The sequence below is a fragment of the Balearica regulorum genome, chromosome 1, assembly GCF_011004875.1.
Source record: "Balearica regulorum gibbericeps isolate bBalReg1 chromosome 1, bBalReg1.pri, whole genome shotgun sequence".
Lineage (NCBI taxonomy): Eukaryota > Metazoa > Chordata > Aves > Gruiformes > Gruidae > Balearica > Balearica regulorum.
Window position 1 is genome coordinate 115,911,753 of NC_046184.1, and position 16,715 is coordinate 115,928,467.

Sequence of the window (16,715 nt, forward strand, 5' to 3'; positions counted from 1 at the left end):
GATTGCTCCCCTTGTCCCAGCGCGTACTAGACTGCATAATGGAGTACTGCATGTAGTTTTGTCCCCGCCTCACCCCAGTGCAAGGAGGATATGGATCAAGTGAAGTGGTCCAGTGGAGAGCCGCCAAGATGATCAGGGGCTGGTGCGTGTGGCTGTGAGGGAGCTGGGCTTGCTTGGCCTGGAGAAGGGAAGGCTGGGGTTAACGCATGGAAAAGCGTTTCCCCATGAGGACAGGCAGGCAGTGGGGCAGGTTGTGCAGGCTCCATCCTTGGGGGTTTTTGAGACCCGACTGCAGAAAACCCTGAGCTGCCTGGTCTGATCCCAGAGGTGGCCCTGCTTGGGGCAGGGGGTTGGAGAGAAGACCTCCTGAGCTGCCATCTAACCTGAGTGATTCTCTGTGAGGCTCTGGTTCTACAACTGGAGGCACATGATTATGTCTTTTTCTGTCTGAGGCACAACCTTCAAACAAATTTTTCTGCAGATTTAAGTTCTTAGCTTACAATATATAAAAAGAATTTGTACCGATGCTAAAATAGTCATTTCACGTTTACTTGGTTCTTTAAGAAAGCATTTACTGAATTAGTCTAATGAGTCTGTCTGTCTTTAAACACCTCCTTGTAGAATGCTATCACAGTCAGAACTGTCCATCCCATAACAGCTCCTGCTGGCCAAAAGAGACTTAAAGAAGTACCGTCTCTCTCTTAGCAGTTTGCTGTATCTCTGACTACTGAATATGGTAAATAACTCAGTAAATGAATGTTACAACATAGCTCTTGTTATCTGAGGTTGAGAAAACATCAGAGTACAGCAGGCCGGGGAAGTACTGCATGATACTAGAGATGTTTTCCACACTGTATGACTTCAGCAAAGAATATCCATTGAAAAGTGAAGTGTCCAGAAAAGAAATATAGGCAAGCATTTGCCTATCTTTGTCGTGCACCGCAAGCAAGTCTTCTTTTTCGTTGTTGCTGCTGCTGTAGATGGTTACACTCTGCTCTGGAAATTGTCCCTTGACCTTGTTCACCCGGAGCTTTCGAAGTCCCCAAATGGCCAAGTATTCTGTTGGGAGAGTAGTGGTGCCACAGAAGGACAGCTTCAAATCCCACACCCTTGTGAAGTTGAGGAGCATCTCCAGCACAGAGGTGTCTGTGAACCAAATGGTCAGGTGGCTGTTGTAGGTAGTTTTTTCTATGGTAGAAGGCAGAACCGTTCTGCAATTGCACATCAAGTTTGCCAGGCAGTAATCACAGTCACGGATATCCGCCGAGCAGCTACAGTTGCGAATTGTGTTTTCCTTGGTGAAAATTAGCGTATGGTTCTTCTGACTTCTCACAAAACTGCCAGTGATGCGTATGCCAGGGAAGCCAGCCAAAATGAGAGCCAGCCAAAAGGAGAAAGCAGAGAAGGCTATTGGCTTCATTAGTACTGGTGCCAAGCTGCCAAGTGTCTCCTCCTTTTACTCAGTGAATTATATCGCTTGGCTTTACCTACTGAGGAAAAACAATTTCTTTATTATACTAAAGACCACTCAACGGTTAATATTACTTTGCTTTTCCCAGTCATTATCTATCTATCTCATCTATTCAGGACCATATTGCAGTTTTGCAGGTTGCCCTGCATTAGAGGGGAAGCACAGCTACACCAATTCAGAAAAATGAATTGACTTGTGTTTGGGATTCTTCTTTCACTCTTCTTTTGCTCTAAAATGGTTTCATCTGCTTATGGGACAGCTTGGACACCCTCTTCTCTATCCAGGCAGCTCCTCAACCTGCCCAGTGTGAAGGTAAGGGCAGGACTCCTCCTGCTCATTTCTCCTTTCTGCTTTCTCTTTGTCTGCTTCCCAACAGATAGGGGTGACCAATGACCCTGTTCTCCACTGAGTGAGGCAGTCTGAGAAGGGCTAAAGACAAGCCTTTTGTTTTACACCAGAATTACTAAGTAAGGGTTGTGATAACTTTCCCTTTAAACTGACCGTGGGATATACTGGGCAAAGGGAAAGAAAGAAAGGGTGGTTAAGGGCAGAAGCACTGCTGGAGGCAGCACATGTCCTTCTGAGCTATGTGGTATGCCAATAAAACCTTGTTTTGATCCATATGAAGCTACGTCTGCTCCAGCCTTAGACTGTAGGGTTTGGGGACCAAGGACCATCTCTCACTATGTCTCTGCACAGCAACTAGCATAGGATAGATCCTGGCTTTGATGGTTGCTCTGCCCCCCCTCCTCATTTACCCTGGCAAAGCAAAGGAGCACCTCCATGCATGCTTATGACATTGGAGCATCCCAGCCATGCTCCACCTCAAATGGTTGGGAATATGTTTGGTAGGGACTCTTGGATCCTCAGCTACCAGCACTTTGGTTTTTGGAGCAGGGTTGGATCTTACCAGGAGCATCTGGGTTTTCCTGGCATATTAGATGATGGTACAAGCAATGATGCGGGGTGTAATTTCCTAACACAAATTATAAGATGTTGGAAAGCTTGTCTGATTTGACTGTAATTGTTTTGAAGCACCAAGAGACATTAGAACCAAATTTTGACCAAAGGTGGCAGGTCCTAATTGCAGCAGTAGGCGATGCACTGGGCAGAGTTTGGTCCTTAGCATGTGAAAAGATTGATCCATGTCCAGAATGCATGTCTCCAGCACCTCAGAAAACATGGCAATACGCCTACAGTTTTGGAGAAACATATCAGATAAACAGGAAAATAATAGTATTTGTAATAAAAACACAAATTGGTTTTGTCTGTTATTCAATCTTCAATCATTAGACAGTGGAATCTTCTGCTATAAACTCCATGGTCATTTAACAGACAATTAAAGAAAAGTGTCTTTAGGAGCACACTGAAGTTTCTTTTATCCTGTCACCTGACAGTTGGACTTGAAGATGTTAGAGGTCTTTTCCAACCTTAAGATTCTATGATTCTATGATTCTAAGCTGCCTTGGTCATTAGCTCTATCATATGCATGGCAGGTTACCAGGTATGTGTTTTAGGTCCAATTCCTGCTAAAAATTCAAGTGAGAGTGTTCTTTGACTAATATTAAATTTTAAAAAACCCAAAAAACTGCATCTTAATAGAATAGTTTGTGTCCTACTTTCCACATTTCTCACTTATAGAGGATATAGTCCTCTAGTCCACCTTTTTTTCTTTGAAGTTTGGTCTCCTGTCAGTGAATCTGTGAAACTGTGATGGTTCATAAATGACCAGGACTTTGCCATCCATGGGAAAAGGAAGAAAAGGGCAAGTTACGTGCACATGAGAGAAAAATCTGCACGTTAGAAACAGTGGACTCTGGGCCAGACATTACTACGGGATCCTTTCCAGGAATGAGATCTTTAGCTTGTGATAGACAGTTGCATGAAAACATCAGCTTGTTGCTTAACAGCATTCAAAAAATAATTAAATTCTTAAGATGTAATAGGAAAATTATGGAAAAAAGGAGACAGTGCTGTTGAGCTACTGCGTAAATCACTTGTTTGCTGACACTTGCCTGTTTTGTGCAGTTCAGATCCCACCATTTCAGAGAGGATACCACAGGACTGGAGTTCAGAGAAGAGCAATAAGAGTGACAAGATATGGATGGGCTTCCCTTTAAGTGAGGTGGGACTAGGTAGGGTAGGAGTCTAGGTGGGAAAAGAGATAGTTGAGGCAGGATATGGTGGTAATCTATAACAGCACAAACAGCCTGGAGATGGTGGGTAAAGAACTGTTTTTCACCGCTTCTTCCAAGAACAAGAGCAAGACATCTCAAATAAACCCAGTAGAGTCACAGCTGACTTGTTGATCCTTAGCAAAGAATGTTGTGGGTCAGAAAGTTTTCACAAATACAGGGCAGGACTGGGTAAGTTCAGTGAGGAGAAGTCCACTGCAGTGACCATGTACACAAGCACCACACCTGGCTACAGAGGCCTTGTGCTGAAAATAGGTGGAGGCAGAGAAAGTTATAGCACTAAGTATCACATGTTCTTGTCCTATTCGAAATCTCTCCTATGCACCTTCTTATGGCTGCACATGGAGATGGCTGCTTGACTAGATGGATCCTTGGTCTGACAGATTGTGGCCATTCTCATATAAAACGTATATAATGTAAATGTACACAAACTGACTCACACTTGATTTAATTTTGTAGGTACTCCCTGAATTTAGTCTGTTGTTCTCTTAAATGAAGGATACAGGCATTTTAATGCTTAAATCAAATATTTAATCCATGTTGTGGAACATACCAGAAATACCAGTCCAACTGTTAGCTAATGTTTAACTTCAAAGGTCAGACTCATCCAAGCTGTAGCTATTATGGTATCATTACTGCTAGATTAATTTGGTCTCCAGTATCTAAGCATCTAATCATGCATCACAATGAAAATCCTATTACTAAACCTCCACACTGTGCTTATTTTCTCAGCCTTCACAACTCAATAACATTATTTGGATCTATCGATTTTGGAGGTAATATTTGCAAGAAGAATTCCTAGACAATGTTAACGATATGAGTTTGAACTAAGTAAAAAAGATATTAATTGAAGACTCAGCATTTCTGCATTTCAAACTCCCACCTGCATCAAAAGGTGTGATACTGCTTTTTCCATGTAACATCGCTCCAGAGATCTTTTCTTATGCCTGCTTTTACTTATGCCTGGGTAAGCAGTCACTCAACTTCACTCAGCAGTGGTAGAGCACCACTACCCCATGGGAATTACTGATCGTTGGGTCCAGTTCTCCTCCAAACAGCTGACTGTCTTTCCCCAGTGGTTACCTGCCAATTACAGCATTAAAACACCTCAGGAAGGTTTTGAAGTGTGGATTTTGGTTTCTATGAACTGAAGAGATAACTCAGTTCAGGTATCAGAAGGCAAAGATTCAGTGATTACAAAAAGAGTACTGATAGAAAGTCAGCCACGGCAAGGGCTTTCTGGAAAATGGGGAGGTGGAAGTGGGATATGTTCAAGATCAAGAGATTCTCAGCCTTGAAGAGAATCTCAGGCCTTCTTTTTGGCCTGAAGATGTTAATCATCAAGAAGGCTTTGGTGATTGGTATCATCTTCTTGATTTTCATCTAGCATTTAAGCTTCCTGAAGTCCAAAGTTACCATCCAGTTTCCTACGCAGACTCCTTTAGAAAAGTCTTCCTTGACATTGGGGGGAAGCTCTTGCATCACCCCAAATTGGAGGTCTCTTTGTTATAACCAGATCTTTTTAGCTGAATACTTGTAGAACAGGGAAGAAAGGTCAGCTTTAAGCACCAAGAGCAACTCCGTAACAACTAAATAAGTCTATAGTAAAGCATGTCTAGGAGTAGGTGCACACAGTACCCAAACCCCAGAGCACAGACTCAGCAGGCGCAGGTGGATGAGGAGGAAACCCCAGCAGCCTCCTCCCTCCCACCCAAACTCCTTGTTGGTGGAACAAGGAGGTAGCTGTGGGCAAAGGAGGCAGCTGTAGAGAGAAGAAGGGGGGAAGGTGGTGAGAAGGGGCTGGGTGGAGGAGAGGCAAATGCAGACCAGCAATGGGATGGAGGAATGAAGGAGAAGGAAGGAGTAGGAAGCCTTCCTCAACAAATCAGGAAGCTCTTTAATAGGGCAGAACACGCAGAAAGAGCACAAAACTGAGGTCCTGGGGCAGGGTTTTTTGCTAACTTTACAAGCATGTCTTGACATAAAGTAAAAAAGGAACAGCATTTCTCTAGAAGAGCCACCCATTCTGCTTCTGCTTTGGCTACTGATTTGTGTGGTTCATATCCAATCCAATATTTGTTGTTCAGTAATGAGTTCTTCCGCCCATGAAAAAACTGGAGAAGAACTAGACCCCAGCAGCTGCCTTGGAGTCCCTCCGGCCTGCAGGGCTGGCCTGGGCAGGGGTGAGGCAGCCACTGCTTTGGAGCTGGGGTCTCTGCGAGCGAGAAGGGAGAAGAGAAGCTGCATTCTCTGCTTAGCAGCAAACAAAAATCCTAATGATTTTAGGGAAATATTATTTGTTTCTGGTAGCAATAATGTGCTTCAAAAAAAAATAAAGATTTTGAGTGATCTAAATCTAGCAAATCATTTGTTCATTTTTGTACTCAGTGGCAGCCTTTCAAGTGAAAATTGGAGTAGACATGGATACCAGCAGAAAATTATTCCGGTCTGATTGCTTCAGCCATGCATGTTTTTAGATGTGTAACTTCTTCCCAGCATTGAAACACCTGTTTTCTTACATGCTACTCCAAAAGTTTTCTAGCACAAGATTCCATCCCCACTCCTTTTTCTTTGCAGGTTTTGATAGCTAAAGGAGATTTTCAATGCTTATTTAGTAATAGTGTCATTTCAGGTTTCTGAATTTGCTTTGATCGTTCCACTATTTTTTTTTTTTATTTTATTTTTTTGCTAATTGCAGATCTGTGTATTAAGAAAACTGCAAAAAAGCAATAAAAAGCCTTTGACTGTTGTGTGAGAATGCTACTGTCTCAAGGAAAGTTAATCCTATTCAATGCAAGTCCCGAGCCTATACAATTAATTTCTTCACAGGGTGCTTTCTTCCATTCTCTATTCAGAAAAGAACCTAATTAAAACCTCTCATTGATCTCTTGTGTTAACATGTGCCTATGTGAAAGTGCTGTATTAAGCAAAGAGGAGCTTAAATCCATATAATCTTGTGCAGCTTGAGTAATGTACACAGGATGAATACCAAAACCACCCAATTTAGATCAAAATAGCATGAAAGGCTGGACAACGCCAAAAGCGTTTAGAAGAACTACGAAGGCTGCCTCTTTCTTTTCCTGTTTGCATGCAGGTATGGGAGGGATGTGTGGAAAAAAAAAAAATCCATTGCATTTCAGAGTGAAGGTGGCAGCAAGGAGGTAGGTACAGCAGCTCAACCAGGGCCGATGCGTTACTCGCCTGTCGCGCAGAAACTTCCAAAGGGAGGCAGGGGAAGAGGAGTGCAGGCAAGCTCCCGTTACTCTACGGAGCAAAGCATGCCCCAGGCTTGCCTTCATCTGTGTACTCTTTTGGTTTTATTTAATACTGGTGTAACCTGTAAAATGTTTGTTGAAAAAGGGTTTTTTACAGATTTCGCAGGGCTACCCTTGGGTGGCTGTGCTGCGTTTGCATCATGACTAACTGGACGTTTTTGAAGTGCAATTTCTTTGGCATTTGAAAGAGTAAACTGAACTCTTCTTTTTTTTTTTTTTTTTTTCCTTAAAGATAATGCTAACAATTTACTTGAAAGCCTATAAGATCTTCTGGAAAAAAAAAAAAAAAAAACCATTTTTATTTTTAAATTGTAACTGAAAAAAACCCCACATCTCTGGTTTGCAGAGAGGTATGCACATGAGAAAGGGTGAGGTTAGCTTTTAACATCTACTGAACTAAGCAGGTGCTAAAATACAATATTACAGAAAAGCATAAAGGGTTATGTAAAATGCAAAAAGTCAGTCCCTTAATAAATCTAGTCTGAGTCTTCACTGCAGAGTAGCTACATTATCTGACCAGCAAGCCCTAGGGAGGCTCAGGCCTTGAGGGAAACAAAATGCTGGATTTGACCTTTTTACTCTGTGGGAGTTTTAGGAGTTCCCTAAGAGGGCTGAGGGCAGACAGAGCGGTATTTTGTTTTTCGTCTCTCTGTTTAAACAATTACCATATTTATTTAGTTACTCCACAGATAAATGTAGGAAAATAACTGCGCTAAAAGCTGACGTTCTACAGACTTCCAGGCTGCAGCATGATCCTTGCTTGCTGTCAATAACTTGAAAATCCTATTTGCATTGCTTGTGCAGCAACAGCCTGGGCTGCAGTGGTTAGGTTGAACAGCCAGTGCTGTAGGGGTGGTGCTGTCAAGTGTAGCGAACAAATTCCTTCCCAGTGATGATAAAAATGCAAGATAAAACAGGCAATTCTGTTGCATTGAACTTGAACGACACACAGACCCTTGAAAATGTTCCCGTGTGGGTATTTTGGTATTCAGGTGTACACAGACTCCGGGACAGATGATTCATCTAAAAACACCTCTGCAAAATTGTCGAGCCTGTCCCTCCCGTGCAAAGCTTCTGTCCATACTGGTGGCAAACGTTACAGCAGGGAAGGTTGTGACATGTAACCGCAGGGAGGCAAATTAATAAGAGAAAAAGCAAGGGAAAGGAGGAAGTCTTGTCCTCCCAAAGAATTGGGAGTGGTGATACCTCCCTTTTTTCCCCCAGATGAAGGTCACCCTCTGCAGGTCACAGCCTGATTATTCCCAGCCCTGAGAGAGCAGAAAGGATGCATGTGTAAGGCCTTCATTTTCATGCCCCGCTTCACACATGCAGCCGGTGCTTTTCCTAATAAAGAGCGGGGGACCAAGATGAGTGGCAGGATTTGCTTTGCCAGAACAGACCTGGAGCTATTCCAGCTTGGAGGTGTGCACAGTACATGCTGTCCGGGAAGGCTGACACACACTGATCTGGGTATTCACCTTTGAATTGCATCAGGATGCGCATTTACATAAGCGAAAAGTGAGAAGAAAGTGGTATAAAGCTTTATCAACTCAGGAGGAGAGCGCTGTTCTGCACAGCTTTACAAAGCATCAGCTGATCAAACGTATCTTACCCACTCGAGCACCGTAGGCAGGATTTGTCATTACACCTGTGTAACTGCATTGAAATCAGTGGTACAAATCTGATCTAATGAAATGGAAAAATCAGAATTTTATTTCTAGCAGTGCCATTATGGCAGCATGTCTCCATCTTGCCCGCTAGTACAACCAATGACTACAAGTCCCAGTTTTCTATTCAGTGATTATGAAGTGCTTTGAGAGTCTCAGAGGGAAGGCATTATAGAAAAATAAGCTTCTTTCTGTTGCTATCTAATCAGGCAGCTATTCCAGTCTGTTGACTGTTTGATACTTCTCTGCAGTGCTTTCTGCACCTTTCAAATAACAGAAGCACTAGAGGCTTGAACTCTTGTCCTGATGCTTATGAGAGAGCCCTGCACCAAAAAAAGTGTCAGTAATACAAAATCATGCCCTGGCTTTGTGTTAAAGAGAAACCCCACAGTACACAGTTATATGTTACAATGTGAAAAGATCTTTCTTCTACTCTAAAGTATAGATTAGGACTTTTCAATAACTTCCTCATTCGCTTCTTGACCATTCTAGCCTTTTACCTTCCAAGAGGCTAATTTTATTTATTTTTGTAAAAAAAAGCCTTAGCAAATACAGTTTCCTACTGTACTGGTGCTGACTCTGAACGCGCTGAATGTATGTAAGCTACAATGTTGAGGGGGTTGTGCTTCCTGTGATTTAAAGTCCCAGTATTCAAAAAAAAAAAAAAAAAAAAAAAGAAAAAAGTGTATACACATGCATAAACCATGAATTTGTATGCTCACAAGTGCACAAGTGCATACAACAAGTACTTTTGTAATTGTAAGGAATGCGCAATCAAATCCCTGTTTATTCATCTGTCCTCACCTTCTGGGAAATCAGTTGTCTCATTGATGGGTGGTCAGCACTGCCTGAAAAACAGAGTCACCCTTGGTGGCTCAAGCTGAGCAGTTCAGCACTGAGGTACAAAAATTAATTGTAAAGGCACTTTTTAAAATTCTCTTTTTTTTTTTCTTCAAACCAACTACTCCCTGGAGCAAGAGTACTTACACTGAGTGAACTTTAGGAAAGAAAGCCTGGCTGCAACTTTTGTTATTATTTCCCAGTGCCCTTTCTAACCTGACCTGGACAAAAGTTCGAGTTAAGCATTACACTCAATTAAAGATTTGCCAAGCCCAAAACGTAATGTTTACTTCATGAATGAAAAAGGCATAAAAAGCATACTTGAACACTTTATGTTCTATTGTTCAAAACCTAAATGAAGAAAAAAAAAGATGTGAGAGGAGAAAGCTGCACGACAGAAAGCTGTTACCAGATGTGAATGGTCACTAAGCAGCTGGAGAATGAAACTCTGGAGTAGGACCTCCTGGTGACAGGTATCTTGGCTCCTATTCACTCACTCAGATAGTGGATGTTGTCATTGCCATTGAGACTTCAGAGCTATATAGAGATGGTGTATTTACTTTGTTTTGGCCTTACTGTATCACTGTAAGGCCAAAAATCACTGGCTTGATTTATAAGTTAAATGGCAGAATAAAACACAGGGCTAAACCACAGGTAAATTAAATGGCAGGATAAAACACAGGTCCTAGCTGCTCTTCCCCCAATCTTCCTCTTCCAGTGCTCTTCTCAAGGCAGTTTTAACTGAATAAAATGACTTGACTCCTGTCAGCTGGAATAATTCCCACCAACATGTCTGTCACCTTTAAAGATTTGCCTGAAGAAGTGTTTGCAAAATGAAGCAAAAGCACTCCACTGTTCTTTGTTGTTATTATTCATAGAGCTATTAATTATTACCTAAGGCACACAGATACAGCGTACAAATAATTGCAACATAGGAAAGACAAACTTTGCAGAATCTGTTATTTCACCGTGATTACAAAACAAAAAATCTGAAAAAAAACCCAAAACCTGCCAGGAACAGAGTTACTGGCAAGTAAATAATTGTGCTGGAAGAGAATCAGCCTCATTCCTAAAAATACAAGCTATTAAATGTTTCTTTGGTATTTACACACACACACATCCCCCCACCCCGCTTTGAAAGCCGAAACAAAGACAGCGACTTACTCTTTCTCCGGATGCCGGCAGATGGGTTCGTCCCCACCCGGCTTCCCGCTTGGCCGAGCTTGCCGAGGCAGGGATGCTCGGCTGTGGCTGGGAGCGGGGTCAGCCTGCGGGGCAGGCAGCACTGCCTCCTCTCCCACTCCACGCTGCTCTTTTATGTTTTCGTGGGTTGGCAACCCATGCCGTTCCCCTGACAACCGGGAGAGCGGTCCAAGGTCTACCCCTACCATTAACGCCACCGCGGCAGGATCCCTACCTGTCCTCATTACCTCTGCTCCCACGCCGTCGGGTGCGCCGTCCTACACGAAGGGCTCTCCTGGAAATGCTTAGAAGTGACCGACAGCCTCCCTGCTTGCTCTAGGAGGGGAGCTGGGGTGCAGCTGGTGACCCCTGTTCGCAGGGGGATGGCCAGCCTGGTGGTGCACAGGGAGGGGGACGGGACCTCCGGCATGCTGAACTCCCCTCCCGGCACCACGCTAGCCCTCTGTTTGGGGAGCCGCGTGACCATCCTCGTGGGACAGATTCTGCTCTGCCTGCTTTCTGGGGGCTTTGTGTGTAGGTTTAAAACAGTAAAAACCCAAGTCCTGTTTGAAAGCCTACTCGCTGAACTGGAAGGAGTAACTAGAAATTTTCATTTCACAACTTAGCAGAGGGTCAAACAGAGGCTCAACCTTAGCAGAGGTTGAGAGCAACTCAGCCACGGCTCAGACGCTGTGAATGCTTCTCCATGATCCAGCATGGAAAACATCATCTTTGTGGCATGTTGTACGACGCTGTTACCACAGGAGAGTACCTACCGAAAGCTAGAATATCTACAGCTAGCCTGCTACTAACTACCCTGAATAACCAGCGGTGTTCTTTGTAAGGACAAGCCAGTCATAAGCAGCTGGTTTGGGTTTGCATGGCAAGGTTTTGGTAGCGGGGTGGGGTGCTACAGGGGTGGCTTCTGTGAGAAGCTGCTAGAAGCTTCCCCTGTGTCTGATAGAGCCAATGCCAGCCGGCTCCAAGACAGACCTGCCGCTGGCCAAGGCCAAGCCCATCAGTGACGGTGGTAGTGCCTCTGGGATAACAGAGTTAAGAGGGGAAAAAAAAGGAGTGGCAGCTTTTGCAGCCTGAGGAGTGAGAAGATGTGAGAAACTTTGCAGACACTAAGGTCAGTGCAGAAGGAGGGGCAGGAGGTGCTCCAGGCACCAGAGCAGAGATCCCCCTGCAGTCCATGGAGAAGACCATGGCGAGGCAGGCTGTCCCCCTGCAGCCCATGGAGGATGATGGTGGAGCAGATATCCACCTGCAGCCCATGGAGGACCCCACGCTGGAGCAGGTGGATGCATCCGAGGGAGGCTGTGACCCCGTGGGAAGCCCACGCTGGAGCAGGCTCCTGGCAGGACTTGTGGACCCATGGAAAGAGGACCCCACACCGGAGCAGGTTTGCTGGCAGGACTTGTGACCCTGTGGAGGACCCACGCTGGAGCAGTGTGATCCTGAAGGTCTGCACCCCATGGAGGACACCCACATTGGAGCAGTTGGTGCAGAACTGCAGCCCGTGGGAGGACTCACGTCGGAGAAGTTGGTAGAGGACTGTCTCCTGTGGGAGGGACCCCACGCTGGAGCAGGGGCAGAGTGTGAGGAGTCCTCCCCCTGAGGAGGAAGGAGCAGCAGAGATAACGTGTGATGAACTGACCACAACCCCCATCCCTGTCCCCCTGTGCCGCTGGGGGGACGAGGTGGAGAAATCAGGAATGAAGTTGAGCCTGGGAAGATGGGAGAAGTGGGGGGAAGGTGGTTTAAGATTTGGTTTTATTCTCATTATCCTACTCTGTTTTGCTTGGTAATAAATTAGATTAATTTTTTCTAAGTTGCATCTGTTTTTCCCATGATGGCAATTGGTGAACGATCTCTCTCTGTCCTTATCTCGACCCACGAGTCTTTCATTATATTTTCTCTCCCCTGCCCAGCTGAGGAGGGCAGTGACAGAGCAGCTTTGGGGGGCACCTGGCCTCCATCCAGGGTCAACCCACCACAGCAGCTTCACAAGGAAATGCAGTAGGAGCATTCTAAAAAAAACATGGGGCAACGTGCTATGGGGCAAAGGTACTCTGGAAGGGCACCTGTAGGGAACGAAGAGTAAGAATTGCCGTGATTCAAATTAATAGTTGCTGCTTTTTTCAGGAAAAAAGAAATAATAAAAAATGCCTGGCCTTTACGTGCCCAAGAGCCCTCTGGGAACTGCTGATGCTGTTATCTCAGTAAGGGCATTTGGCCAAAGCCAGGAGTTAGAGTGTCATTTAGGCCCAATTCAGAGAAGTATCTGGGCATTTTATCGTCACTGAAGCCAATGGAAGTTAGACACTAAAATGCTGCTGTGATTCAAGCCCTACCTATTCATTTGCAAGACATATTGCATATGCAAATGTAAAGAAAAAAAATCCGACCAATTATACTATAGATATTTCAGTCAAGTTGTCTGATTTGTGAATTTGGGATTTGTGTCTGTACTTTTTTTGCCCTGGAAGAGCTGGTGCGTGAGAGACTTCAGTCCCCTCTCACTGTTATTCAGAATTGAAGGAGCAGTATTTCACTCTCTGCCCTTCAGAAATCCATTCAGACACCCGAATTCAAGATGCCTTTTTTTTCAGGATTTTTTTTTTAGGATGCTCCTACTGCATTTCCTTGTGAAGCTGCTTATAAATGGCCTGTCCTTACAAATTACAAGATGCTCATTCAGCTCCTGAAGGAGAGGTGCTCTGGGGAGCCCTGTTTTGTAATAAATGTGTGGACTGTGCATGAGGAGCACATAGGATCTGTTCACTAGAGTTCTTCTCTATTGTTGATGTAAGAGATGCTTTGCCTTACTTATATCACATGTGAGGTAGTGGCAAATTTGTCTCTGTTTACACTTGTGAGAAAGTCTAGTATTTCAGGATAAACTCCACTTTAAACCCATTTTGCCCTTCTTGGATGCATCTAATAGGGGAAGATCTTCAATTCCCTCTTTGCTCCAAACCATCCTTAGCTTTATGTTTTCCTTTAGGGCTAACACAAAGTGCCTTTATTTCTGGTAATTTCAGTCTTCCTTTTGGTCCATTGGGTGTTGTCAAGTAATTTAAGAGTCTGGCTGGCAGGCAGCTCAATAGCCCAGCTATGGAAACTGAGCAATCCTGGGTTTGACAGCTGTACGCACCTCCACTCCAAGAACCTGTTACCAACAGATTTGGAGCAACTCTGAACAAGCATCCTCAAAAGAAAGCATTATTCGCCCTTGTCATTCAACAGCACAAAACATGAGAAAACGATAAACCAATAAAGACTCTTCCCTTAACCAGACTGTAATCTTTTCTTGCAAAATATTATCACCTGGCACAAGCAATATAGAAAAAAATGATATGTTGTTAAGGCTGGCTCATCCTTCCTTTGCGTGGGGCTGAGCTGTCCCTGGGACAAATGGAGAGAGAGTCTGAAGCTGGGTTACTGCCAGCTTCTTGCTCTTCCACCTTGACACACCACATTGCTTGCTTATGTTGCTACTGCTGGGTTGTGGCACAAGAAAAGAAAAGTCCTTCTGTTGATCAGCCTCACCATGAAAATATAGATGCTGTCAATTGTAAAAACATGATTTATTAAAAGTTATTAGATTTGCCTCATGCTTATTGTTTGTTGCTTTCATAGACACTACAAACTGTGCATGCCATTCATGCTAGCTGTGAAATACAGTTATTTTTTTCTGCTCTAATGATTTGTAGAGAACTTTTGTATTGCAATGCCCAAGAGTTTGATGTTCAAGAAAAATTGATTGAGGCCCACAGTCTTACAAGTGGTTTCATCCTGCTGCTGAGAACCTGTGGACAATGTGTTTATTAGGCACCACTTGCTATGCTTGATGTTGTCACCTTACATTATAGGTGGGAGCAGTGGGAAGCTCTGGTCAGGACTCATTTGTCTCTCACACTTTTGTGATTTTTAAGATTTTGAAAAAGCTTGCTCATCTTCTTCACACACAGTTATGCAGGTGATGAGGTACAGAGCCAGCTTCTGCATCCCCAGCTCTTCAGCCATTACCGCTCAGAAGAGTACTGCCAGATAAGCAGTTTCACGGAATCCCAGAGCCACTCAGCTGGAAGGCCCCTCAGGAGATCTCCGGTCCAACCTCTTGCCCGGAGCAGGGCCTGCTGGCAGGGTCTGGCATCAGACCAGACTCCTCAGGGCTTTCTGCAGTTAGGTCTGGAAAACCTCCAAGGATGGAGCCTGCACAACCTCTCTGGGGAGCCTGTTCCAGTATTTGAGAATTTTTTTCCCTTACATCAAGTTGGATCCTCCTGTATTTCCCACTGTTTCTTGTTCTCCCATTGTGCACCTCAGAAACAAGCCTAGCTTCTATCTTTTTGATGACTTCCCGATAGATACGGGGAGGTAGCTATTAGGCTCCCACACAGCCTTCTTTTCTCAAGGCTGAACAAGCCCCATTCCCTCTGCCTCTCCTCATAGGACAAGTGCTCCAGCCTTGACCATCCCGGTGGCCCTCTCCTGACCTTGTTCCAGTTTGTTGATGTCTGTCTTGTACAACGAATCCCAAAACTACAAGCATTACTCCAGATGCAGTCTAACAAGTGCCAAGTAAATGCGGAAAATCCCTTCCCTTGGTCTGCTGGCTGTGCTCCTGCTGAAACAGCCCAGGATGCCGATGGTCCTCTCTGCTGCTGAGGCAGGCTGCTGGCCCGTGCTCAGCTTGCCGACAGCCCAGACACCCAGGGCCTTTTCTGCAGAGCTGTCCCCAACCAGTCAGTCCTCAGCCCTTACCATTGCGAGGGGCTATTCGTTCCCAGGTGCAAGATTTGTTAATTGTCCTTGTTGAATTTCTTGAGGTTTCTGTCGGCCTTTCTTGCAGCATGTTGAGGTCCCTCTGAGTGACAACCCTGCCCTTGAGCATATCGATTCATCCCCTCCACTTTGGTTTGTTTGGTATTGAACTATTCACCCCAGTCTTTGAGCTCAGCACGGTGTTTGTTTGCCTCAGGTTGCTGTATAGCTTCAGTTCTGGAAACGTCAAACCCAAGCGTTCGGATGACATGGTGAAATAAACTGCTGGTAGCTTCAGGTCTATGCTAAAAGTGCTGAGAATTTCTACAAAGTGAGATTTCAGTACCTGGCTATAGCCACACAGGGGAGGTGGCTTTCAAAGTCTGTGTTTTCCCTCAAGAGACCCTTTTTACCAGCTGCTTATCTGACAGGGGGAAAGGAAGGTGGAGAGATGGTGTCTGCAGGGTGGCTCGGTGCAAGGTGCACGGCTGCCATCCCGTGGCACGCAGCCCGCCCGTGGGCTGCTGCAGGGGACAAGCCGGATCTCCAACATCGATTAGTACAAGTTGTTAATATTGGAATGGGAATAACATCTTCTGAGCCTGGCTAACGTCATTTATACAAGCTGCTGTGCAAACTGAGAGGAGGCCCCTGCCCTGAAAGGTCTGGAAAGAAACAGGGACCCAGGAGCAGAGCTCCTCAAGTCACGCAGTGGAGTGGAAACTGGGGGGCTCTGTCATTTAAATGACAGCACCTTTTCCATCAAGTCTTCCTAGAGTAGCATCAGGCCTTTCCTGCCCACAAGGGAAAAAAGTGTCATTATTCCAACTAAGTGTCTGAACTATGTCAAAACTAAAAAAACCCAACAAACCAACTGGTCAAGAGTTCATTGTTTCAGTTGTACCTTCCTGCTCCACAGAGACTGCCCACGTTGCTGTGCTCTTGCTGTGGACAGGTTAGCTGACTCTCCTGGACACATTAAAATTAATCGCAGAAAGCCAGAAATGCAGAGCTTGAAGAGGTCTGAAAACCTTGTATACTCCATATCATGGGCTGTAAAGCAACTTCAGATCATCTTTTTAGAATCTCTAATTAAAGAGATTCCAATGCCTTCCTGGTTAACTTGTTTCAGTGTTTAATCAAACCTAGCATTAGGAAGTTTTCCTGAGTGTATAACCTGCAAATAAAGTAAATTGTTTTTTCCCCTTACTCTCAGACCACATATTTTAAAAATACATGTTTAAATGGTCATTTTGAGTCTTCCCTTTTCTAGAACAAACAGCTCTGTCACCTTGTGCTCGTGAGCCATATT

At 44.5% G+C, this 16,715-nt stretch overlaps 1 protein-coding gene across 2 annotated transcripts; it reads right to left on the reverse strand.

The window, feature by feature from the left end:
* Positions 1–459: 459 nt before the first annotated feature.
* EPCIP (exosomal polycystin 1 interacting protein) lies at positions 460–11,106 on the reverse strand. Of its 2 annotated transcripts, none has more exons than XM_075770995.1 (2): positions 10,879–11,106; positions 460–1,490 (listed from the first exon to the last, which is right to left on the reverse strand). In XM_075770995.1, the coding sequence occupies exon 2, from the start codon at positions 1,418–1,420 to the stop codon at positions 746–748; it is 675 nt and encodes a 224-aa protein (XP_075627110.1). In that variant the 5' UTR covers positions 1,421–1,490; positions 10,879–11,106; the 3' UTR covers positions 460–745. The 2 variants fall into 2 exon arrangements, with proteins under 2 accessions (XP_075627110.1, XP_010300995.2); XM_010302693.2 differs by lacking the exon at positions 10,879–11,106 and adding an exon at positions 10,613–10,865.
* Between the last annotated feature and the right edge of the window lie 5,609 nt (positions 11,107–16,715).